Consider the following 27,645-nt stretch of genomic DNA (forward strand, 5'->3'; position numbering starts at 1 on the left):
AATGTTGTTGTCCCTCTCCCCACCCCCCCGAACTCCAAAATAATTAATTGGCTCACACTACTTGTGCCATGGCCAAACACGGTATTGTGACTGGATTATGTATCCAATTAGTCTGTCTTTCTAGTATGCCTATTCTTTTGCAGTTTGCAAATTCCTGGTGTTTTTCAATTTATATATATTTTAGGGAGAAGCATTTAGATGTAGTTGTATTTTGCTACTAGGATTACTTCTGTTTGATATAATTTTACCCCAAAAGGGACTTTGTCTTCAGTGATGTTTCTCTGATCTCAGACCTACTGGTGGGGCTTTATACTCTTCTGGGACTAGATGTGGTTGCCTGTTGTTAATCAGTGCACAAGCCATTATAGGGCTACAGTTTTGTGTGTAATTGTTGCTGCTTTTCTGTGCTGTTTCTTTCAGTTGGCAAACTTAGTTCAATTGTTTTCCAGCAATGGAATTAGTTTCATCTGTATTTATCCCATCCACATTGGCCACTGTGTGTTTTTCAGTGATGCTTAACATTTGTGTCAGCTTCTGTGTAATTAATTCTTGGTGATAAAAGTATGTTTCCGATCACATTCTTTGGCATGACATTTTACAGACATATTTGACTATCTGGAAGTGGAGAGGCTTGTCCTCACCTCTCTTCCCCACCCTCCCATTCTGTCTCACTGAGGTAGGTGGTTGTAGAGATTTTGTTCTGAGTAGTGCAGAATTTTCTTACTGTTTTCTTCTTTCCATGTTTCATTAACTTCTGCTGTCAAACATTTTAAATTATGGTTCTTCTATTTTTATTTTTTTACTTTTCATTTCAAACATTTTCCTATTTTATATATATGTGTGTGCACGCACACTGAAACTTTTGAAGGAATTTCTCAGCATAATTTTAACAGCATTTTCTGAATGGTGTTCTTAGAGTTAGTCAGAAACTACTGTCAATCTGTAAAAACTCTCAGGACTTCAGCTTATTGCAGGTCAAAATACCAAATGATGCGTTGTATAATTCAGGGAGAAGCACTGACAATTTATTGTTTTTATTTTACGTACCTGCAGTTTTGCCATCAATATCAAAACGTAATGAATGCATGTGTCAGACAGCTTTTCTTCCCCTCCAATCCACTACTCCAGTGGATCAGTTAACTTGTCTGATGTATGAGCATCTGAAAAATCATGTGATTGTTATTTTTCTCTTACTACTTTGGGCCATGCCCTGTTTCTGATTTCCTTTATCCAAAGAGGTGTCTCGTAGAAATACATCTTGAGTTTCCCAGGACATCCATAGAATTAAAAATTGACATTTTTTTCCACAAGGGCACCATAAACCAGTGGAGTGATTCAGTAGGAAAAAGACCGTTGTCGTCAGTAATATCTTTTTCCTCAGCGTTACTGAAAGTAAAATTTTTATGTAAATGGAAAGCAGAAATAAAAACAGCCCACCCTTGGGTTCACCCTAAGACTGTGATCCCTGAATTGGGAGCCTAACCTTCCCAAACACCTGCTCCCATCTCTGTCTTTTTCTCAGCCCTCCTTTTCTTTCTGTAAGGATGGCCTTGGGGAACATTTTACATATAATTTCTGTACTTTGCAGTTTGGTCTACCATTTTATAACTGTCCTGTTAGTATTGTTAGCATAGTGGAGAATGCTGAGGTGGTAGATGTTTCTGCAGAGGACAAAAATGTTGATTTGTATCCATTTGTCACTTTGCTCAACTACTAAATGTTACTCAAGTTTGTCAACAAAGCACCAAAAAGCAAATGTCACTCACCATTCAACTCAGATCCACTTGAAAGTGCAAAGCATTTTTATTTCTTCCTTCTTCAAGGGCAATGTCTAAGTCCATTTGTGACCCCCATATATCAACTATTATGAAAATCAAACTCGCACAAGACGACTTTTTCCTCCTCTATGTTCATGTAGCTCTCTGGTGAAAGTTGGAGATTTCTCTTTAGGTTTTTATAAATTGCCCAATCATTGTGATACCTACGTGCAAAACAGAAAAATCTGCAAGAGAGATTTTCCTCCCATAAAGGGCCTCATCTATCACTTGGTTTTGCTACTTACTACAGAACTGACTTTTTTTTCTATTTTTCTTCTCTCCAGTTCCATGATTTACATCTAGAAACAACTTGGACCATAATTTTTTATTTGATGGACCAAGGAGCGAGGAACAGAATAATTAATGCTGTGGTCTAACAAAAACTCACTATGCTGTGCTTTGGAATGCCAGTACTGTGTGGATTTGTCAAGCTCTGCTACTCATTTCTGACTTTGACATTGTTTTATAGGGACAGGTGTGAAGGCTCATAGTGGAGTGAATATGAGTTAGGGGAAATTACCATGAGTTTTCTCAGAACGTTTGTCTGATAGACTGGAAGAACAAAGTTATAACTAAACTCTACTTACTGAATAGACTGTAGGTAGCTCATATGCTGAAGGTGAAGAGGGTGTTGACAGTTGTTTGCATGAATGCACACTGTGCATTTTCCAGTATTGCCTAGCACTCCAGCATCTGCATAAATGTTTTCAGAGGATGCCTGTATGTCTGAGTGTCATTTTAGGGAAAGTAATTAAACACATGCTGTAGAGATTTTGCTGATAACATTAATATGCAAAATATCTTTCTCACATTTATTTCAAACAGCAGTTTCCAAATAGACACAGCAGCAAAGATTTTCACATGCAAGTACCAAAGCACTGTTCCAGCCTGTTCTGGCATCACCAATAGGACCCAATAGCTCTTATTTCTGTCCTCCAAAGTTTACTTTTCTGAATGGAGCAATTTACTAGGCTGGGTACCTAGAGCTCTTAAATGTTTGGGCACAAAAGAGCGCATATGTGTAGATTTAAGTTTATATGCCAAATTCCTTCTTATAAACCACTTTCCCGTTGCACACAGCTGTGTAGATGAGCATTACCAGATCCTGTGCAGCGAAATGGAATGGACAGTCCCAAACTCTACAGCCTAACCAGGGAGAAGATTTGAAAGAGTGTAGTCAACAACATTGACATTTTTCAAGCGTGACAGAATTAACACTCTATGATGATTTTTTTGGGAACTCACTGTTTCATTCTTTTTTGAGGGGATGACTTTGAGTTGACTAATTGCAACCCCTAAGTAGTTTTGAGAACACTGGAAGATTTTATCAGTGCATCAAAAGGACTCAACAAAAGGTGTAATTTGACTCATGCAGCATAAATTTTTAATGTGAGAACCTGTTCATTAGTTTTGTCGGAAACTCTATTGTAATTGAACTGGCCATTGCCCCCCTGTAAATCCATTTAATTAATGTTCTTCTTTGAACAGCAAGCACTATAGGAAAGTATCTCGAATACCTTTTTGAAAGCCAGCCACATTTTGTAGATTCCTACTGGCTGGACAGGTCTCATTAGACTGTCTCCACTTGGCACTGGTGCCAGAGATCTGCACAGCTCTCTTGGCAGGCTGATATGCAGCTGTATTGGAACAGGATGATTAGAAGTGACAAGCTTGAAAGAGAACCAGCATCAATCTGCACTGCTCAGCTCTTGTGGGGGACACAGCCCAGTTCCTTGGAGATGGACATCTAGGAATAAGATCCTTCTTTAAACTCTAATAACATTATCAGAATGGTGGATTCAGAACCAAACCTCTTTCCAAACCTCTTCAAAATCAATTGTTATTCCTCACACTTTGTGTGCTGTAAAATACTTCCAGAGGAACAGTGGGAAGATTTCAACATGAAGATCTGAAAGGACAGAAAACAAAGGGATAAGTTTGCCACCGCTTCTTCCCTCATTTCAGCTGCTTTTCAGATAGCAAGTGGGATATGAGAAGCAAGGTGTTCATATGCTTGCTCTTATGACATACCATAAGAAAGTATGGTCCCTCCATTACAAGGCCTGCAACTGCAGAGAAGTAGTCTGAGAAGTCCTTGTAGTTACTTTAAAATCAGATCTCTAATGCTGGTGATTATTGTCTGAGCTAACATAGCCTGCAACACCAAAGATGCATAGAATGTGTCCCCAGCTTGCTTGTTTTAGTTGATTATTTTTAAATCAGCGGCTGCAACACTTCAAGAAATCAAAGTATCCTGACCAGCCTAAAATGGCTTGTTTTTCAATCTTGTGGCCAAGCTACCACTCCAAACACAGGAGTGCATTTACTGTCAGAAATATCTCATGAGCAGATTCTCTTGGTAAAAACTGGAATGCAGTTCCCTTGATACTACTTTTTCCAAATTACATTGTATGTGTAAAGAAATAGTTTTTGATATTTCCTCCTGACCCTGTAGTGCATTTCAGTGGCCTTTGAATATATGCAGTATACCTAAACTTGCAACTGTGAAGATATTCTTAATCAAAGAATGAAGTATATGGGGATATTACACTTCAGATGCCTGAAATCCAAACTGGACTTCCCACCAGAACTTCAAGTGGGTTTTTCATGCAACAGTATTTGATGGAAAACTGAAGCTAAACTTGGCTGAAACTGTACAGATATTTGTCCTGTTTTCTTGTTAGGTTAACATTTGCTTCAGACAATAAAATATTTTTTTCCATCTGGACATAGTGAATTGCAAAATTGCAATGCAATGTTTCCCTTCTGCCACACCTGCCTGTGAGAGTGAGAGTGCATGAGGGAATTCAAATGCTGCTATTGTCCCACCACTGCTGGCTATTAAGCTTCTTTGGAACTGCACACTAATCTTTTCTTTACAAACAACCCTCTCATACCTGTACTATTTGATATGAAAGGATTGTGGTACCACAGTTGCAGAGGGCAAGCACATTTGTCTTGCTTTGCTAGATTTTTCCTTCACTGTATTATACAATTCCTCCTCCTCTTCCTTCACTTCATTTTTCCTTCCTTTTTTGCGAAGATATTTTGATGTGGAATTGCATCCTGGGAGGGAGAGCAGCTATTTAGTTGGCATAGCACTTGGTTGTTAATGGGCTCTGATTCTTATTTCCAAATTAGTCTACTTCACCTGGTCTCCCATCATTTTCCAGGATAACCTGCGTAAAAAGGATGATCGGATTGAAGAATTGGAAGAGGCACTGAGAGAGAGTGTGCAGATAACTGCAGAGCGGGAAATGGTGCTAGCACAAGAGGAATCAGCCAGGACTGATGCTGAGAAACAGGTCTGCAATCTTATACAGTCACTGATGTTGCCGTTGGGCATGTAAGAGGTACAGCCTGACAATGAAGTAGTAGTAATCATTCTTTGCCCTTGAATAGTACCTTGCCATCTGGGGATCCTAAAGCACTGTGCAGACATTCACTAATTGGATCCATTTCTGTCCTTTCCTGAAACTAAATATGAGTGTGTGGTGTTCAGTGCTTTGAAAGAGAGGTTTGTGTGACATTCCGCTCTGACATGTATACATCAAATATATATTCCTGTGTGTAAACGTGTTCACACGCTCTGTACTATATATGTTGTATTATTATTAACTTGTATTACCTTAGCACATAGGAGCACTAAACATAGACACAAGACACCACTGTGCTAGGCGCTGTACAGACACAGAACAAAAGGATGGTCCCTGTCATAAAGAGTTTATAATCTAAGTGTAGGACAAGGGACAATGAATGGGGAGTACAAAGAAACAGTGAAACATTAGTGGTCAGCATGATAGGCAATGGTCTCAGCAGACCAGCATCTTAGTCATTGTCAAGTTCTTTGTAGGCATAACGGAAAAGGAGTTGTGAGAAGGATTTTGAAGGAAGAGTATGTGTTAGCTTTGTTGATGATTATGGGGAGCTCCTCCCAATCACGAGGGGCAGCATGGAAGAAAGCTTGAAGGTGTTTGATTGAAAATATAACAAATGGATGATAGAGACTGGTATTGTGGGCCAGAGTCGGGTGAGAGTTGACATCTTAGTATGAAAGATGATAGGTAGGGTGGGGATAGGCCCTGAAGGATCTTGAAAGAGAAGAAAAGTCTCTGATATTTCATGCAGTTGAGAAGAGAGTAATTCATGGGAGGGATGCAAAGAGAAGAGTGATATGGTTGTGTACGCATGTCTTCAAGTCACCACAGCTTGATGAAGTACATCCTAGAATATTCAAGGAGCTGACTGAGGAGATATCTGAGCCATTAGCAATTATCTTCGAAAAGTCATGGAAGACAGGAGAGTCTCCAGAGGACTGGAAAGGACAAATATACTGCCAATCTATAAAAAGGTAAATAAGGACAACCAGGGAATTACAGACCAGTCAGATTAACTTCAGTACCCTGACAGGGTAGCAAGCTTTGAGGAGAGTAGTAAGCGGTAAATGTGGTATATCTTGACTTTAGTAAGGCTTTTGATACTGTGTTGCATGACATTCTCATAAACAAACTAGGGAAATATAACCTAGATGGAGGTATTATAAGGTGGGTGCATAACTGGTTGGAAAAGTGTTCCCCGAGAGTAGTAATTAATGGCTCACAGTCAAGCTGGAAGGGCATATCGAGTGGGGTCCCACTGGGATCAGTTCTGGGGCTGGTTCTATTCAATATCTTCATCAGTGATTTAGATAATGACATAGAGAATACACTTATAAAGTTTGCAGATGATACCAAGCTGGGAGAGGTTGCAAGTGCTTTGGAGGATAGGATTCAAATTCAGAATAATCTGGACAAACTGGAGAAATGGTCTGAAGTAAATAGGATGAAATTCAATAAGGACAAATGCGCAAAGTACTCCACTAAGGAAGAAATAATCAGTTGCACACATACAAAATGGGAGATGACTGCCTAGGAAGGAGTATTGTGGAAAGGAATCAGGGGTTTGTAGTGGATCACAAGCTAAATATGAGTCAACAGTGTAACACTGTTGCAAAAAAAAAAAAAAAGCAAACATCATTCTGGGATGTATTAGCAGGAGTGTTGTAAGCAAGACATGAGAAATAATTCTTTCGCTCTGCTCAACTCTGATTAGGCCTCAGCTGGAGTATTGTGTCCAGTTTTGGGCACCGCATTTCAGGAAAGATGTGGACAAATTGGAGAAAGTCCAGAGAAGAGCAACAAAAATTATTAAAGGTCTAGAAAACATGGCCTATGAGGGAAGATTGAAAAACATGGGTTTGTTTAGTCTGGAGAAGAGAAGACTGAGGGAGGACACAATAACTGTTTTCAAGTACATAAAAGGTTGTTACAAGGAGGAGAGAGAAAAATTCTTCTCCTTAACCTCTGAGGATAGGACAAGAAGCAATGGGCTTAAATTGCAGCAGGGGATGTTTAGGTTGGACATTTGGAAAAACTTTTTCAGAGTGGTTAAAGCACTGGAATAAATTGCCTAGGGAGGTTGTGGAATCTCCATCATTAGAGGTTTTTAAGAGTAGGTTAGATAAACACCTTTCAGGGATGGTCTAGATAATACTTAGTCCTGTCTTGAGTGCAGGGGACTGGATTAAATGATGTCTCAAGGTCCGTTCCAGTTCTATGATTCTGTGATCAAAGCAGTGGACTAGGAAACTGATCTTCATGGCAGCATTCAGAATGGATATTGTGGGGAGAAGGATACAATTGCATTTATCAAGATCAGTAAGAATGATATTGTAGTAATTGAGACACGAGATGATGAGAGCTGGCATAAGAGTTGTAACTCGGTGGATGGAGGGGAAAGGCTGTTTCTTAGATATGTTATACAGAAAGAATCTGCGAGATTTAAACATAGTGGGGATGTGAGGACCTGGAGTGAGGTCCAAGTTGAAGAAAACAGGTTGCTAGCATTAATAAAAGGCAGGATAGTGGTGGTGAACATAGTAAATGAGAGAGGAGGTAGTGAGGAGGGAAGATTAAGAGCTCTCTGTTAGCCATGTTGAGTTTGATCTGATGGCTAGACATCCATGAGATGTCAGAGAGAAGCCAAGATTTTAATTTGGACAGAAGGAGAGAGGTCTTAGGAAATGGGGGAGGATGAGTAGGATCTTCTGAAGGACATGCTGAAGGATAGATTAGAGAGTTAGGAGGAGACCTAGGAGAGGACAGACTCCCAGAATCCAAGGGAAGACAAGATTTCAAGAAGCAGAGCATAGTCAGTGTCAATGCAGCTGACAATTCAAAGAGGATGTGGATGGAATACTGGTTCTGAGTTTGGCTAGGAAGAGGTCACTAGACACCTTGGCAAGAGCAGTTTCAGTGGAGTATTGGGGTGGAAGCAGGATCAGAGAGGGACTAGGATGGAATTGAAGAGAGAAACACCAGATAGCAATTGTAAACAGAACTTTCAGTGAGCTTACAGATGAAAGGGAGATGGGGCAGCAGTTGGAGAAACAAGTGGAGTCAATGGTGGGGTATTAAGATTGGAGAGACTGAAGTGTGATTGTATAGTGAGGAGAAAGAGCAAGAGGAGAAAGAGAGGTTAAGGGCAAAGGGATGAGGGTGGGCATTAGGGAGATGGGATGGGGTCATTGTGGCAAGTGAAGGGGTTACAGGAGGAAAGCAGATGAGAAGCTTCTGCATCTATTACAGAGAAGGAGAGAGATGTGGGAAAGGCAAGCCGCAGGGAGAAAGTTGCATAGTTTTGTAATTTTCCTCTTGGAAGTAATCAGAGAAGTGAAGGGTTTGAGGAGTAAGTCAAAGGTGACAAAAAGGCAGTTGAGTTTGCAAGTGTGGATTCGTTTAAGCTGGGGAAGTTGAGTTGTTTAGTTACGAATATGTCAGTACTGAAAGAGAGGAGAATGAATTTCTAATAGAGGAAGTCAGTCTGGTCAAAGGAATTCCACCAGAGATGCTCTGCAGCACAAGAGTAGGAGCAGAGGAAGCAAAAGTTGGGAGTGAGTCAGGGCTGAGAGATGGTGCTGAAAACTTACAAGTAGGAGAGAGGGGCAGAAGAATCAAGAGTGAAGGAAAGAGAAGCATGGAAGGTATCAACAACTAGATCAAGTGAAGATCATTCTGAGCAAATGAGAAGTCATCAATACTGATGGACTTCAAGGCACGGAAGGTGGCAAAGCATGATGGGGATTGCTGGAGGGCGATGCTAAGAGAGACCAGGTGATGATTGGAGAGGGGGAAACTCAGCAACAGAGAGTTCAGTGCTTGATGAAAAACATCTCAAGTGAACACCTCTTTTGGTGAATGGAAGAGTTGAACCAGGGCTGCAGGTCAAATGAAGACATGAAGGTAAAGAAATGTGCAGCCAAGGGGTTGGATGGGTTATTAACATGGAAGTTAGTGACTGAGGACATGTGGGAGATTGAGAGAAGAGGAAGAGAGAGAGCCTGGATCTGAAAGCAAAGGAGGAGTTGGATGGATGGTAGATGACAGCAACATGGAAGGAAAGAGAAGGGTTGAATGCACTGCTGTTGAAAAGAAGAAAAAGGGGAGGAGAGAGGAGTGGGAAGTGGCAGGAATGGGAGAGAAGACTAGCACCCCCAGCAGGGTCATATATGACAGCTGTGTTTTATTTCCAGCAAGGTTGTAAACTGAGAGGACCTTAACTAATGCTATGTTACTCGCAGACAGTGTTAAGAGAAAACCAACCTGGTCAGTCAGTGACTTTGCGTAGCACCAAGTCGACTGCCCTGTCCTATTTTACCTGACAGTTTTTTGCTTCAGTATGTATTAAATGCAATTAGGTAATAGGGAGGGATGGCAAGTAGCCATTGTTCTAAAGTGGGAAGGGGATTTCCTTTCAGCTGTTTAACCTTCTCACATTCCCTTCTTCACTTTAAAAATGTCCTTGTTGTTTCCCATTCTGTGGAGATTTATATAAATTATGAAAAAATCTTCCTCTGAAAATTGAGAATTTTATAAGTCTGGGATTCTGTTTTTGTTTTGAAGATTAATGACAGATTCTTTTATGTGTTGCAACTATGATAATGTATTGTCAGCTTTAGATTGGATATGTGTGATGTATGTTTGTGGTTTTTTAAATGTTAATGTTGACTATACTAATTATAATTCGCTTTTAATTGCATGCTTTTTCTTCCCTCTATTCTGCTCATCTTATTTTCTACCATTCTGCAACTCACTGCCTGTCTGAAGCTATTAAATGAAACAGTGCATAAGGCCAACCATTTTGGCTTTAAATGGTTCAAGGTATGAGGAAACCTCATTTATGTACATCCCTCCCCCTTCTCTTTAATACTGTTGTGTTAACCCCCAGTCCTGTCTAGCTGTACGCTCTGCAATCTCATGTGCTGTGCCTCTCTGCTGTACAGTAGTGCTCGCTGTAAATCTTTCTAAATGCCCTGTAAGTAAAAATTATGCTTATTTTGCAAAAATTATGCACTACATTAACCTACTCAGGAATACAAAATTTTCAGACTCGGTGCCTAGACAGTGGTTCCAAACCAACTGCAGTGAGCCACCACAGCCTTACATACACCAGAAGAATTGAGTGTAAATCAGACTTTTGATTCTATCACTGCCACTCCTGCTTAGATAAGAGAACTCAATCTGACAGCAGACTGACTGAGTGAGAAACAGAAAGAGACTGAATGATGGTTTCACCATTCTGAGTAACAGGATAATTCAGAAGTTTGAAGTCCTCATAATGGATCAGAGTAATGCAGGAAGATTACAAGACATGTCGGATCTTTTTCCATTTGCCAGAATCAGGAGTCTTGCTAACCTCACAAACCTGGCCAGAAGAGATTACATACCTTCCCTCCAATGAGAGAGAAAAGATGGTCCAATTATTAGGGCACTAGTTTGGAACAGATGGAGGATCTGTGCTGCAGTTCCTCACAGCTGCCCACCCGGCTCTTACCGTCAGAGCCCTGTGGGGATACAGAATTTATATCCGCATCCAAGTGGCTATCCACAAAAAATGGTCCACGGATATAAAGTGGATACCCATGGATTTGCAGGGCTCTGTGGATAAAGTCCTGCAGGATAGAGCCTGGGTGGATTTGATTTAAATCAATTTGATTTAAATCATGTTTTAAATCACTAGTCACAGAAACTCAATCATGGATTTCTACAAAAGTGCGTTCTTGTTGGTTGTTATAATCTTAATAGATATTCTTCACAACTCAGACATAGAAATAGGTTTCATTTTTAGAAGGTACACACTGTACATTTTTAATAATTTATTTTGAAAACTTTCAGATTAGTTTTACAGCTATATCAGAAAATGAATGATTTGGTTACTTCATTTACCAAAGGTAATTGAAGGAGATATTTATAAAGTCATTGGGAGGTGAACCATCTCCAGTTCAACAGGTTAATCATTCATATTTGGAGGATTTTCTTGCCATGCTGTATTAGGAGGAGAACATCACCAGACAGACATGTAAATTGTTTTATTTAACTAAAACAACAACATTATGTATTCTGGATTTTTTCTTCAACAGCAAACATATAATATTTTAACAAAATAAGCATATGAATTTTTGAAATTAGTTAAACGTTCAAGTTTTTTAAAATCCGGTTTGTTTTTGTTAAAATTGTTTTTAACTAAAATAGTTAAATGAAACAGTTTTTTAAAAAGAAAACAAAAATTAAATTGACTGTTAGCCAGGTCAACATGGAAAACTTAAAATATTGGCTTGTGCAGCTAACTCAATCGTCTTCACCTTCATTTTCCTGTTTGTTCATAATCTGGAAAAGAAAAACAAGCTTTCCTGCTTTTTCAGGTCCCAAACGATTTCTCTATTTGGAATGAATTAGTCCAAAGGAAGAAAATATTCTTTCTACATTGGCAGAGGAAGTTACTGCTGTTAAAAGTGAGATTATCACCTTCAACAGTCTCTGAATCCAAGTGCTTAAGTGACTTCCACCAGTTCACTGGTGTGACTTTCTTTAAAACGTCATCAGCAAACATCTATTTCATTAATGGTTCACCCATAGCACTGAAGTTTATTATAGTTGGCATTATGGAGGGATGATTGCTGGATGTCCATGTCATAGCTAACTCCTCTTCTTCAGCAGTTAAGGTTTGACCCTAGTACCGAGTATTGAAAATATTTGCAAGAAAGTGAGCTGGAGATAGTGCTTGTCTCATTCGGTTTTTTTAATGCTTGTAATTTAGTTCTCTCATTGCATATTTCTCTTTTTAAGATCTCACTCAGTTCCTTCCAAATTTCAACAGCATCAGCAATAAAACAGCTATTTCCCTGCATTTGATTCAAGGCTGCAGAAATAGGTTTCAGGGTACTCCACATGTGTTCAACATTTTCTCTTAATCCCAATGTTGAGAACTTTAGCTGTGACAGTGCCATCTATTTTTTCATGGTTTTGTTCACAAACTGTCATCAAATTAAGCCAGTTCTTGATATAGTGCTCAAAACAGTCCACTACTGAATTCCATTGCACGTCTTGTGGGAGAGTTAGCTTGGTTCCTCCCACTTTTTTTGGAGCAGCTGCTGCAGAGTGGTTGTTACAGAAGTATTTTGCAATTTCAACAACATTAGCCTTTACTTCTGGAACACTGAAGTGTTTGGCTAGGAGATGCATGAAATGAGCACTGCATCCGTATGTTATTAGCTTGGGACTCTCTTCTAAATGTCTTCTCATCTTAGATATGTTTGCAGCATTGTCTGTGACCAAGCTGTGTACTAGACATTTGAATTTTTTTTCAGTTTGTTATAGCTTTTACTGCTACTTCTTGTGAGTATTCTGCTGTGCGTGCATTTCCTGATGTATCAATTGATTCTGTAAGGAAGACATTCCCTTCTTCTGTTGTCACATAAGCACATACAACAGGACCATTGTGGACATTGCTCCACCCATCAAGACTCAGGTTAACAATTTCACCCTCTAGACCTTTTGCACACTGCTCAATTTCTCTTTCATACACTTTATTCAGCAATTTGACTGCGACATCTGCTCTGTTGGGTGAACTGTATTCTGAACTTAACGATTGAACCATGTTAATGAAGTGTGGGTTCTCAATTATATGGAAAGGAGAGTTTGCTGAAAAAATTGCCCTGTTTGTTTATGCATCAATTACCTCTTTTTGTAATCTGCTGGTTCTTATCACAAACTTACCTGTGGTTGTTTCTGGATAATGGAAATTTTTTTTTCTTTTTGCTACAGATGATATACTGTGGCTATGTGACCTACATGATGTGACTGAGACACTATCATTGGTAGATAACTCTGAAAATATAGAAAATTGTGGTGATCTTGAAGGTGGATGGTCTTCAGAATCCTGTATGTTGAGAATGGATTCTCCTACACAAAATAAGTCAATGCAGTTATTTAATTATTACCACCATACTGCTCATTTAGTATTACTCGTTGCATTCACTTACACGTAGTACTATTTTAAAGGTGAAATGTAAAAGAAAGATCTGCCTGTTTCAGCTATTTATTTTTTATCACTACTGCATCTGAAATGATAGCATCATAGAGTAACAACTATACTTTTTGCTCAAACATGAGAATTCAAGAATAGTTCAGAAGGAAGACAGGCAGTCCGTAAGAAAAAAGTATGAAATGAAAAAGTTTACCAACCTGAAGATCCAGCATGTTCAGACATATTCCTTTCATCATCTTCAACACAGCTTCCTCCTGAGAAGGAACACTTCTCATGATAGGTTTCAGAGTAGCAGCCGTGTTAGTCTGTATCTGCAAAAAGAACAGGAGTATTTGTGGCACCTTAGAGACTGACAAATTTATTTGAGCATAAGCTTTCGTGGGCTACAGCCCACTTCTTCGGATGCATGGTGTTGTTTCATTCGGGCAGCCAGGCCTTGCATTTCTTTGTTGCACTGTTTGCATTTTGCACGCATGCCTGATTTACCCACAGGTAGAGGGAACTTCATTAAAATATTCCCAAACTGGGTCTCTTTTATGGCCTGCTGCCATTATAGGTTTTCCCTTCTAGTGAGAGAATGGTATGGTAGATCTCAAATCTATGAAGGCTACACTCAGAAAGACCTTAAGACTTCTGGAATATGCTGCTCAAACAGTTTCACTTTTGTTTCTATTGCTTGTCCCTCCCTTCTCACATTTATCTCCAGATTTCTTCTCCTTGTCCAGATCTATTCCGCCCCCCCAACAATCTTCTATTCATTGAACTTTTTTGAAACTTTGCACTTTTAGAGAGAGGTGAGGGATTGACTCTGTGTACGCAAATTTTCAGAGGGACAATAGGATTGAGGTCTGTTATTTCTCACCTCTGTATTTTATTTATTTATTTATTTTATTTAAAAACATTTTTGCTGTTAACAAGCATGTTATCTCTGGAGAGACAAATCCACTGCAAAACTAAGCATCTCTGATGGTATCTTCTAGACTGAGCACTGAGTTCCACTGGGTAGATAGAAAGATGAACCTAAATAATCTATACAGAAGCCCCTGGAATCCCATAAGATTGGGTCCCTAATCTATGAACTATTGGAACTCATTTACAAAACTTTTCTTAAACATTATATGAATATATTATCTTATGCGATAGAATTAGAATTTATAATCCCTATTCCATGGTGATATCTTTGAGCTATAGTTTTAATTAAGATACAGTATCTTAGATAGATTTTTTCCTTAAATAGCATTTTATCCAAAAAAAAAATTTTTTTTTAAATCATTGATTTTTATCCACCCTGGATAGAGCAGAGATCTGACTTTAAGAAAATAGAAAGCCTTAGTCATCCGTTTTGAGAGACTGTATTCAGCTCACTGAAGTCCCAGTTCAGACATATGTTTAGGAGATCCTTTCCAGCCTGAACTAAGGTTAGATGGCCTAAAGTCTTTTGAGTCCTACAAGTGAACTACATTCCACCAGACACTACAGCCATCTGTAATTCCATCCTTCCATTGGGAGATAGGTAGTCATTTTCCTGATAAGCTGTAGACTGATAACCACTGCTTATTGGGTTCTGCTGGAGGTAGACTTCAGATCACTTGAATCCATCCCCTCTTCCTTCAGACCCAAAGAAATGGTAGAAGATCACGAGGACAGTCCATTTGTAGGAAATTCAAGCAGTAAGACTAGTTCCAAGAGATTATGGGGATGGTCTCCCTTCTGTTGACAGTATCTAAGAATTTATTAGAAATATAACATTGATTTTCAGCTCAGGTAGTTTATTCATTTGTACAATCAAAATTATTAAAAAATGGAGATCGTCAGAATTATCTTAGCCTCAGTAGAATCGGGGTATTTTTTAGCATTAACAGATTTAAAAGATGCATACCTGTACATCAGAGCTCCTCTGGGTTGCTCTAGGAAAATAAAGGTGTCATATGCATCTCCTGTTTGGTCTTTGATCCTGTCTGGCACTGTTCTACAGTGTCCTGATCATGCTGACGGTGGCTGTCTGGAAATGGAAGATCCATATTCTACTCTACTTGGACAATTGGCAGGTTCAGATTTCTTCAGCTCTATAGGTAACTCTGGCAGTGAAATCTATGGTAGCACTCCTGATGGATGAGAGCTTTTTCATTTGTCAAGACTGACTTTATTATGACCCAATTGCACATCCACACAGAGAGCTGTCTTCAAGAGTTTCAATGTGGGTCCATCTGTCACAGCAACATCTTACCAAGAGATTCTCACTGGCCAAGAATATCAGCCCCATTATCCCAGGATTCAAGAAATTCTACAACTCTTGGGCATTAAGTTCTCTCTAATAAAGCTGGTTCCCTAAATTTACTGTCCTCACTGACCACTTATGCTGGCCTTTCTAGAGCAGTGGAACCAAAAGAGCAGTGGCCTCTTAGAGAAGATTCACCTGAAGGAGAGTTTGTTCTACCTGTCATGCTTAAAATATCCTCCGCTGCGTAGGCAAAGAATGCCATGGTAGATCTCTTCCCACCTTATGTTATAAGAGCTGATATATTTGGCTTCTGTAGTTCATAACCATATTGTTCTAAATATAAAACTGGTTGGCAGGGAAATTTTTACTGACACTTTGGTGGCTGAATGACTCTAAAAAGGGGTATCAAAAATATAACTGGAGGGAGACTCCCGCTACCTCTTTGGAGAGGGAGACTCCCGCTACCTCTTTGGAGAGGGAGAAAAGGTATAACATACTAGTCTCAGGCCAAAGGAAGCCATCTAATTTACAGTTAATATAAGAACTAGAAGGTTTTGGGGGGACTGCTCCACCTATCGTTGGTCAGGAAAACAATACTGGAACCCCACAAACAATAAGTTTGCTTAAATGTGGTTATTGCTAGCATGGCTTCAATAGTAGTGTGTATAGAGCCATAATTAAAGGCAGCAGATGCTGTGCATCTTCAAATACTGAAGTGTGGAGATAACTGACTTAACACACTATTATAGCATATCACTAAACAAAAAGCACCCCAAAAAGTGGAATGTTACAATCACTATGGTGATAAAGTTGGGGGCATTTTTCAGAATAATTAGTGAGTTGGTGGTAAATTAGGTGCCCAAAAGACACATGCAGTAGCAAAATTTTCAAGAATGTGCAGCAAAGTTGCTGATGTAAAATGATGCATCCGACGAAGTGGGTATTCACCCAGGAAAGCTCATGCTCCAAAACATCTGTCAGTCTATAAGGTGCCACAAGATTCTTTGCTGCTTTTACAGATCCAGACTAACACGGCTAACCCTCTGATACTTAATGTAAAATGAATTACTTTACCTACAGATTTTCAGTTTCCCATTGCTACCTTTGCAGTTTCATATGCAATCACACATGCAACTTGGGTGCACTTTTATTAAAAGTTAACCTCAGGAGAGTGCTTTTGAAGTTTCATCCCCAAAAATTTGACGAGAACATATAAATAATTTAAACAACACAACTATATTTTTGCATGAGAAAAGAATTTTTTAGTCTGAGACTGACTGGGTTAACTGTATCCATAAACAGCACAGCAGCTGCTAATAAGCTAAGAGTTTCCCATCTCCTTCAAGTGATTATCCATATGCCCATTACACTTACGGTGCAAGTGTGTCCCATACACTTGAATTCAGAGTCTTTTGAACAGGAGTCTCCATTGTGCTCCGAGTCCTCATGCCCCATACCAAAGTCATAAAGGGGCAGAGCAACCCAACCCTCTCATACCTGTAGTGAAGCTTATCTTCAAATCTACCTCGTGGGCATGTCACTGAGACCACCTAAGGACCCTGGGTCACACGACCTGCTTGTATACCGTCTTTCTGCAGCTAAGAGTTTTGTACCATATGAATCTATCATTATGATGACCCGTCACCTTACTAGTCGTGCCAGATCTGGTCTCTCAGAACATCATCTGGATTCTGCATCCCGATCTAGCAACCCTGTACATGACAGCTTGGATGCCATCTGGGTAACATTTACAGAAATAAGTGTGTCTGGTGAATTTCAGGAGATCTTGCTCCAAAGCAGGAACTCCTCGACCAGACTGACATAGAGAGCCAAATGGAAGTGATTTTCTCTTTGGGCAGTGCAGCATCATCTTTTGCCAGTAGCAGCCAAGGTTCTAGCTATACTGAACTAATTACTTTCCCTGAAGCAATCAGCCCTCTCTTCTAGTTTGATATGAGTGCTCTTGACAGCGATATTTGTGAATTGTCTTCCTGTTTAAAGCAATACAGTTTTCTTGCTCCCTACAGTGGGAAGATTCCTGACGGGGCTCTCCCATGTTTGTCTCATGGTTCAGAAATCCCCTCCTTTCTGAGACTTTGATGTTGACTAGACTGATGGACCCCACTTTGAGCCATTGGTGACCTGTTCTATTTACCACCTGTCAATGAAAACAGCCTTTTTGGTGGCCATCACATGAGCTAGGAGGATAGAAGAGATTTAGGCCCTCAGGGCTCCCCCTTCCTCCCCCATATATGGTCTTTGGCATAGTCCCTCTCTGGCCTCACCTAAAGTTTCTGCCTATTGTGGTTTCAGATTTCCATATCAATCGGTCTAGGCACCTTCTGGTTTTCTTCCTGAAGCCACACTCCACCCTGAGCAAAATGAAAATTCGTATGTTAGATGTTGTGAGAGCATTGTCTGTTTTCGATGTGTAGGACCAAGTCATTCAGTGAACACCTAGACTTTTCGTGGCATGTGCTGAAAAGGCTAAGACACAATCTGTGTTGTCACAGAGACTACCCAAGTGAGTCTCGGACTGCGTCAGGACTTGCTGAGTGTTGTTTGAGAGAGATCCCTGGACAGGTTAGAGTTCATTCCACTAGGCTCAGGTGATGTCTGCTACCAACTTGGATAACGTCCCCATATCAGAGATATGTAGAGCAGCAATTTGAAGTTTGATCCAAACTTTTATTATTCATTATCCCCTGGTGGAGGTTTCCAGGTCAGATGCAGTCCTACGATCACTCTTCAAGTAGGCTCACCTGCCTCTTAGCATGAGGGTAACTGCCTGTTAGTTACAAAGAAGAGACTCTGTATCGACAATCACTTGAAGAAATACTGATTAAATAGTTTATGGAAATTGTGGTTCTTTGAGATGAGTTGTCCAAGTGGTTTCCACTAACTGTCCTCTATCCCTGCTGATCAGAGTCCTACTCCTATGGGATTCTAAGGCAAAGGAACTTAATATGGATTGCGGCCCACCCCACCCTCTATGATTTCAGTTGTGGAGAACAGGAGTGCACTCGGAGTGCAGGCATGGCCCTGATGGACACTGCAGTTCCAAAGAATCTGATCTCAGGCACAGGTGCACAAGAGTGGAATCTGTGGAAAATACATCTCAAAGATACACAAGTTGCTGTAGGGTAAATAACCATTCTTTCCTCAACAACTAGTGAGCATAACCTTTCATAATCTCCCATGAAAAGTAAGGAATTAAATTCCATATTGAAGAGAGAGTATCAATAGCCATGTTGTAAAGGGGCAAATATAGGATGGAACAGAATCCTTCCTATATTTTTAAGGAACCCAGTGCTGTCAAAGGTAGGACTCAAGACCTTCCTGCCCAGATAAAGTACGGCAATGGACCCCAAATCCAGAAGGCTTCCCCTTTCTGGAGCCAAGGGCAGGAAAATGAGCTTTAGGAAGAAACTAAAATGTATCCTTTATGCATGATATATAGGACCTTTTTTTCCAGTGCAAATAAGAACCTAGAACTGAGAGAAGATTTCAAAATTACTCTCCAATTAGGCTGGACAGGCTTTAGCACTTATTGATGGAGGTTAGAAAAGCTTTTGTTTCTTAGGAGCTACTGGAAGCATATGCAAGATCTTTTTTTTTTTATCAAAAGAACAAATTATTCTCCTCTCTCTTCCCCCCCCCCACCCCCAAAAAAAAAACAACTTTAAGTGGTGGCCACAAGGGTCAAAGAGTTTTACTTTCTTTTTCACAGGCATAAATAAGTTACCCAAATCTGTGGTTCCACTGGTAAGTTCCTGGATGCAATGGTTGAAAGTACTCCACCCCTCAAAGGATTGCTTGGAACTGAAAGAGTACTTGCAGAGGCTTTCTATGTCTCAGAACTGCAATTTGATGTTTCCCACTCTGTATAGAGAAAACTGTTTGAGCTTTACATTGGGTGAGGGATGAAGCCTGGAGAGAACACACACACAATGTCTGCAGAGATACCATCATAGACCTTAACATAAATAATTGAATTTAATCTTGAATTTGTATACATAATCTACATCAAACCCACTGGAGCACTGTCTCATCTAAGGCTGTCTACACCATGAGCTAAGGGTGTCATTCCCCTGCTCGTGTATGCATATTTTCACGAGCCCAGTACAAATATAAATGGCAGTGTAATCGTAGTAGTACTAGTAGCGGTAGCAGGACCACGGTGAGTACATATCCACCACATTCCAGATGGGTTTGTACTCAGTGCAGCTCAACTGTACCTCCACAGCTGCTATGCCTGCTACCGCCTCTGCACTGATATTTAGAGTTGCACTGAATTAGCATGAGTATGTCTGCACGAACAGGGGGATCACATCACTAACTTTTAAACGTAGCCTAAGAGGAGTCAGAGGACAAGAACATTTCCTTCTTGCTCTAGAGAGGAGGAAACCACAAAGGTTTGTCTCACCTGTAGCTTTTGCCGTAGGGATATTAGTATTACTCTTTTTCTTCAAATGGGAGCATTCCAAGATTGTCTGCTTTCTTGATGGCCACATTTAAGGATTACCCAAAGAGTTTTACTTTCTGCTTTCTTGATGGCCGCATTTAAGGATTACCCAAAGAGTTTTACTTTCACAAGAAATCTGGATCCAAGTGAGTTCTAGAGATGGAGTTTCACCCTATCAGACTTGCAGCCAGTTGTCTCCTATCTAGTACAATACAAAGAAAAGAATGAGAGCTTGTCTACATGGTGCATAATGTGCTCTACCTGAGTGTGATTTCTGAAGTGCACTACTAACATGTTGGTCCATGTAGACCCTTCTGATGCACTTTAACACAGTGCTGTTTAAAACAGTACTATGTTAAAGCATACTAAGGGATCTTTTGTGCATACCAGCAGGGTATTCACAGAATAGTTAATGTACAACATGTTAATGCACCTTAGGAATCACAGCTCCCTAGAGAGCATTTCTTTGCTGCGTAGATGAGCCCTGAGCTGACAACCTTGTTAAGTCACAAGTAACATCAAACTGAAATAAATGCTTTATGTGAGTTTAGGAATTTTTTTAAAGTGAGCTAAAGCAGTGTAGTCAATTTAAGATTCCTGAAAAATCCACAGCACTCTGGAGGAGCTCTGGTATCACTAGCTGTCATAAACAGATAGCTAAGGGTTAATGTCTCTTTCACCTGAAGCACCTGACCAGAGGACCAATCAGGAAACCGGATTTTTTCAACTTTGGGTGGAGGGAATTGAGTGTCTAAGGTCTTTTGTTTTCTGCCTGCCTGCTTTCTCTGAGCTTTGGAGAAGCAGTTCTACTTTCTAGTCTTCTGTTTCCAAGTGTAAGGACAAAGAGATCAGATAGTAAGTTATATGGTTTCTTTTCTTTGGTATTTGCATGAATATAAGTGCTGGAGTGCTTTGATTTGTATTCTTTTTGAATAAGGCTGTTTATTCAATATTCTTTTAAGCAATTGACCCTGTGTTGTATCATCTTAATACAGAGAGAACATTTGTACTTATTTTTCTTTCTTTTTATATAAAGCTTTCTTTTAAGACCTGTTGGAGTTTTTCTTTACTTCAGGGAAATTGAGTCTGTACTCACCAGAGAATTGGTGGGAGGAAGAAAAGGGGAGATCTGTGTGTTGGATTGCTAGCCTGACTTTGCATTCCCTCTGGGGGAATAGGAAAGTACTTTTTGTTTCCAGGATTGGGAACAGAGAGGGAGATTCACTCTGTTTGGATTCACAGAACTTGTGTCTGTGTATCTCTCCAGGAGCACCTGGAGGGGGGAAGGGAAAAAGGATTATTTCCCTTTGTTGTGAGACTCAAGGGATTTGGGTCTTGGGGTCCCCAGGAAAGGTTTTCAGGGGGACCAGAGTGCCCCAAAACACTCTAATTTTTTGGGTGGTGGCAGCAGGTACCAGGTCCAAGCTGGTAACTAAGCTTGGAGGTTTTCATGCTAACCCCCATATTTTGGACGCTAAGGTCCAAATCTGGGACTAAGGTTATTACATGAGTGGCAGCTGGTGGGAGATAGACAGAACCCAGAAGCCAGTAGAAATATTATATTTTTCTTTTCTCTGCTAAGGGCTTTTTAGCAGAGAGAAGCAGTTGGTTTTAAAAGGGAACCAGAGAGAATTTTTTTTTCTGCTCTCTCTCGCAGTTTGTGGCTTGCATGTTAAGGGTCTTTTGTCATGCAATAGCCCTCCCATTAGGAGGCAAGTACCGGCACTTATATGCATGCAAATAAAGTGGTTTTTTCTGGTTTCCCTTCATTGAACATTAGCTAGAGAGAGAAAAGGAAAATTAACTAAAGGCACTGTTGCTAGGCAGACTTCAGGAGGCAACAGAGAACCTGCAGTTCAGAAGATAACCACCGGAGGGCACCTCAACACAAGAAAACAGGAACCATGACTTCTAAGGCAAAAATTGACGCCGAAGAACAAATCAAAGAAGCTGAACACAGGCGACAACTGGAAATAAAACAAAAAGAGATGGAGATGAAAGAAAGAGAAGAACAGATCAAAGAGGCAGCACACAAAAGAAAACTAGAAGAAGAAGAGATGGCCTACCGAAGGAAACAAGCAGAAGATGAGTTGGCCCACAGAAGGAAGCAAGAAGAAGAGGAGGCGGCCCACCACCGAGAAATGGAAAAACAACAAAAAGAGAATGAAGAGAAGGAAAAACAGAGAAAACATGAACTGGAGTTGGCAAAAGCTGGGCTGCCTGTGCCAGCCAACCCTAACAACCCGGCACCAAATATTGCTCCACAGCACAGAAAATTTCCCACCTACAAGGCAGGTGATGACACCGAGGCCTTCTTGGAAAATTTTGAAAGAGCCTGTCTTGGGTACAGCATTCCCGAAGACCAGTACATGGTAGAATTGAGGTCACAGCTCAGTGGACCTTTAGCAGAGGTGGCAGCTGAAATGCCTAAGCACCAAATGAATGACTATAAACTTTTCCTAACCAAGGCCAGATACAGGATGGGGATAACCCCAGATCATGCCCGTCGGCGCTTCAGAACCCAAAAGTGGAAACCAGAGGTGTCATTTCCCAAACACGCCTACTACATTGCAAAAAACTATGAGGCCTGGCTAACAGGAAACAACATTCAAACCTTGGAAGAACTGAACCTCCTCATACAAATGGAGCAGTTCTTGGATGGTGTTCCTGAAGACATCACACGGTACATACAAGATGGAAACCCCAAGAATATCGCTGAGGCGGGGGAGATTGGAGCCAAATGGATGGAACTGGCAGAAAGCAAGAAAGCTACTGTCAAGGGGAACGATTACCCCAGGGGGCACACAGACCATAAACCCTACAACCGAGGACAGCCAAAGACCCCACATACCACCCAAGTAAAGCCACAGATACCCTACCCTTCAACCTCACCAGTCTCCAGTAACTCACCTCGGCCCAGTGACCCATCAGATGGAAGATGCTTTAAGTGTAATGAACTGGGACATATCAAGGCCAAGTGTCCCAAGAACACCATGCGAGTGCAATTCATTACACCACCATCACACCAAAGATCCCCAGGCCCGGATGCCTCTCAAATACCCTTGGAGCGAAGGGAAAATTTGAGAGTGGGCGGAAAGAAGGTTACTGCGTGGAGAGACACGGGGGCACAAGTGTCAGCTATCCACCAATCCTTCGTTGACCCCAAATTCATCAACCCAAAGGCCAAAGTTACAATTTACCCCTTCATGTCACAAGCTGTAGACTTGCCTACAGCTCAACTGCCTGTCCAGTACAAAGGCTGGTCAGGAATGTGGACTTTTGCAGTCTATGACAATTATCCTATCCCCATGCTACTGGGGGAAGACTTGGCCAACCAGGTGAGGCGGGCCAAGAGAGTGGGAATGGTTACACGTAGCCAAACCAGGCAAGCTTCCAGACCCATTCCTGTTCCTGAACCGTCCACAGAGGCCCCGTCTGTGTTACCAGAGACCCAGACAGAGGTAGAGGACCCGGATTCCATGCCTACCACTGAAACAGCCACAGCATCTCCAGTCCCAGGCCCGGAACTGGAACAGCAACCAGCACCAGCAAGTGCAACTACATCTTCAAACTCAACGCCAGAGGGCGCCAGCGAGCCAAAACTGGCAGAAGCAACAGACAGCCATACCCAAAAGGCTCAGCCAGAGCCTAAAATACCCTCAGGTGCACCAGCGGAGAGCGGTTCACCAGCCACGGTAACAACCCCATCACCTACATCGCTTCCAGAGGGACCAAGCCCAAGTCCACAGTCTGAGGAAGAACTGGTGACCCCAGACTCAAGGGAACAGTTCCAGACTGAGCAGGAAGCGGATGACAGCCTTCAGAAAGCTTGGGCGGCGGCACAGAGCACCCCACCGCCTCTCAGCTCTTCTAATCGATCCCGGTTTGTTATAGACCAAGGACTTTTATACAAGGAAATTCTTTCTGGTGGACACCGGGAAGAATGGCAGCCGCAAAAACAGTTGGTGGTTCCAACTAAGTACCGGGGGAAGCTCTTAAGCTTAGCCCATGATCATCCCAGTGGCCATGCTGGGGTGAACAGAACCAAGGACCGGTTGGGGAAGTCCTTCCACTGGGAGGGGATGGGCAAGGACGTTGCCAAGTATGTCCGGTCTTGTGAGGTATGCCAAAGAGTGGGTAAGCCTCAAGACCAGGTCAAGGCCCCTCTCCAGCCACTCCCCATAATTGAGGTCCCATTTCAGCGAGTAGCTGTGGATATTCTGGGCCCTTTCCCAAAAAAGACGCCCAGAGGAAAGCAGTACGTACTGACTTTAGTGGACTTTGCTACCCGATGGCCGGAAGCAGTAGCTCTAGGCAACACCAGGGCTAACACTGTGTGCCTGGCCCTAACAGACATCTTTGCCAGGGTAGGTTGGCCCTCTGACATCCTTACAGATTCAGGGTCTAATTTCCTGGCAGGGACCATGGAAAAACTGTGGGAAACTCATGGGGTGAATCACTTGGTTGCCACCCCATACCACCATCAAACCAATGGCCTGGTGGAAAGGTTCAATGGAACTTTGGGGGCCATGATACGAAAATTCATCAACGAATTCTCCAATAATTGGGACCTAGTGTTGCAGCAGTTGCTGTTTGCCTACAGGGCTGTACCACATCCCAGTTTAGGGTTTTCACCATTTGAACTTGTGTATGGTCACGAGGTTAAGGGGCCATTACAGTTGGTGAAGCAGCAATGGGAGGGGTTTACGCCTTCTCCAGGAACTAACATTCTGGACTTTGTAAGCAACCTACAAAGCACCCTCCGACACTCTTTAGCCCTTGCTAGAGAGAACCTAAAGGATGCTCAAGAAGAGCAAAAGGCCTGGTATGACAGACATGCCAGAAAACGTTCCTTCAAGGTAGGAGACCAGGTTATGGTCTTGAAGGCGCAACAGGCCCATAAGATGGAAGCATCATGGGAAGGGCCATTCACGGTCCAAGAGCGCCTGGGAGCTGTAAACTACCTCATAGCATTTCCCAATTCCTCACTAAAGCCTAAAGTGTACCATGTTAATTCTCTCAAGCCTTTCTATTCCAGAGACTTACAGGTTTGTCAGTTTACAGTCCAGGGAGAGGATGCTGAGTGGCCTGACGGTGTCTACTACGACGGGAAAAAAGACGGTGGCGTGGAAGAGGTGAACCTCTCAACCACCCTGGAACGTCTGCAGCGGCAACAAATCAAGGAGCTGTGCACTAGCTTCGCCCCATTGTTCTCAGCCACCCCAGGACGGACTGAACGGGCATACCACTCCATTGATACAGGTAATGCTCACCCAATCAGAACCCCACCGTACCGAGTGTCTCCTCATGCCCAAGCTGCTATAGAACGGGAGATCCAAAACATGCTACAGATGGGTATAATCCGCTCATCTACCAGTGCATGGGCATCTCCAGTGGTTCTGGTACCCAAACCAGATGGGGAAATACGCTTTTGCGTGGACTACCGTAAGCTAAATGCTGTAACTCGTCCGGACAACTATCCAATGCCACGTACCGATGAGCTATTGGAAAAGTTGGGACGTGCCCAGTTCATCTCTACAATAGACTTAACCAAGGGGTACTGGCAAGTACCGCTAGATGAACCTGCCAAGGAGAGGTCAGCATTCGTCACCCATGCGGGGGTGTATGAATTCAATGTCCTTCCTTTCGGCCTTCGAAATGCACCCGCCACCTTCCAGAGGCTGGTAGATGGTCTACTAGCTGGACTGGGAGAATTTGCAGTTGCCTACCTCGATGATGTGGCCATTTTTTCAGACTCCTGGCCCGAACACCTACTACACCTGGAAAAGGTCTTTGAGCGCATCAGGCAGGCAGGACTAACTGTTAAGGCCAAAAAGTGTCAAATAGGCCAAAACAGAGTGACTTACCTGGGGCACCAGGTGGGTCGAGGAACCATAAACCCCCTACAGGCCAAGGTGGATGCTATCCAAAAGTGGCCTGTCCCACGGTCCAAGAAGCAGGTCCAATCCTTCTTAGGCTTGGCCGGATACTACAGGCGATTTGTACCCCACTACAGCCAAATCGCTGCCCCACTGACCGACCTGACCAAAAAGACCCAGCCAAATGCAGTTAAGTGGACTGATGAGTGTCAAAAGGCCTTTACCCAACTTAAGGCAACGCTCATGTCAGACCCTGTGCTCAGGGCCCCGGATTTTGACAAGCCATTCCTAGTAACCACAGATGCATCTGAGCGTGGTATAGGAGCAGTGCTCATGCAGGAAGCAACAGATCACAACTTCCATCCTGTCGTGTTTCTCAGCAAGAAACTGTCTGAGAGGGAAAGTCACTGGTCAGTCAGTGAAAAGGAATGCTATGCCATTGTGTACGCCCTGGAAAAGCTACGCCCATATGTTTGGGGACGGCGGTTCCAACTACAAACTGACCATGCTGCACTAAAGTGGCTTCATACTGCCAAGGGGAACAACAAGAAACTTCTTCGTTGGAGTTTAGCTCTCCAAGATTTTGATTTTGAAATTCAACACATCACAGGAGCTTCTAACAAAGTAGCTGATGCACTCTCCCGTGAGAGTTTCCCAGAATTCAGTAGTTAAAAAGTGTTCTTAAAATGTAGAAGTCTGTTAGTTATATACTTAGGAGTATATGTAAAGGTCTATGTGTTGTATTAATCTGTTTATTTTCAAGTTCTAGAAGGAAATCGCCGCCAGTGAGCTTCCCCACTGTCTGCAATTTGGGGGGCGTGTCATAAACAGATAGCTAAGGGTTAATGTCTCTTTCACCTGAAGCACCTGACCAGAGGACCAATCAGGAAACCGGATTTTTTCAACTTTGGGTGGAGGGAATTGAGTGTCTAAGGTCTTTTGTTTTCTGCCTGCCTGCTTTCTCTGAGCTTTGGAGAAGCAGTTCTACTTTCTAGTCTTCTGTTTCCAAGTGTAAGGACAAAGAGATCAGATAGTAAGTTATATGGTTTCTTTTCTTTGGTATTTGCATGAATATAAGTGCTGGAGTGCTTTGATTTGTATTCTTTTTGAATAAGGCTGTTTATTCAATATTCTTTTAAGCAATTGACCCTGTGTTGTATCATCTTAATACAGAGAGAACATTTGTACTTATTTTTCTTTCTTTTTATATAAAGCTTTCTTTTAAGACCTGTTGGAGTTTTTCTTTACTTCAGGGAAATTGAGTCTGTACTCACCAGGGAATTGGTGGGAGGAAGAAAAGGGGAGATCTGTGTGTTGGATTGCTAGCCTGACTTTGCATTCCCTCTGGGGGAATAGGAAAGTACTTTTTGTTTCCAGGATTGGGAACAGAGAGGGAGATTCACTCTGTTTGGATTCACAGAACTTGTGTCTGTGTATCTCTCCAGGAGCACCTGGAGGGGGGAAGGGAAAAAGGATTATTTCCCTTTGTTGTGAGACTCAAGGGATTTGGGTCTTGGGGTCCCCAGGAAAGGTTTTCAGGGGGACCAGAGTGCCCCAAAACACTCTAATTTTTTGGGTGGTGGCAGCAGGTACCAGGTCCAAGCTGGTAACTAAGCTTGGAGGTTTTCATGCTAACCCCCATATTTTGGACGCTAAGGTCCAAATCTGGGACTAAGGTTATTACACTAGCTTTGCTTGAACAGCTAGCAGCCATCAGTGTCTGGAACAGAGAAGTTCAGGAGATGGAACCCACCAACTCCTAGCTAAAACAGTGCAAATAATTGAGTTAAACGGGACCATGAAAAGCATGGGAAATATCCCTTTATATTTTTTCGTTTTAATGAGATCCTTTCTAAACATGCCTGCCAATGGGCCATTTAACACCTCAGTTATCAGCAC

The 27,645-nt window shown here is 41.9% G+C and overlaps 1 protein-coding gene across 13 annotated transcripts in view; it reads left to right on the plus strand.

Annotated features, from left to right (window-relative positions):
• ERC1 (ELKS/RAB6-interacting/CAST family member 1) overlaps window positions 1-27,645 on the plus strand; it is a 604,755-nt gene that overhangs the window by 352,360 nt on the left and 224,750 nt on the right. For 11 of the 13 annotated variants that reach the window (XM_050918047.1, XM_050918052.1, XM_050918028.1 and 8 more), the window contains one exon: window positions 4,991-5,122. The exons of the other annotated variants lie outside the window; for them this stretch is intronic. In XM_050918047.1, coding sequence (XP_050774004.1) covers window positions 4,991-5,122 — 132 coding nt within the window. The remainder of the gene's footprint in view (window positions 1-4,990; window positions 5,123-27,645) is intronic. 13 annotated transcript variants of the gene reach the window in all.

This window comes from Gopherus flavomarginatus, chromosome 1, assembly GCF_025201925.1.
Source record: "Gopherus flavomarginatus isolate rGopFla2 chromosome 1, rGopFla2.mat.asm, whole genome shotgun sequence".
In the NCBI taxonomy this organism is placed as follows: Eukaryota; Metazoa; Chordata; order Testudines; family Testudinidae; genus Gopherus; species Gopherus flavomarginatus.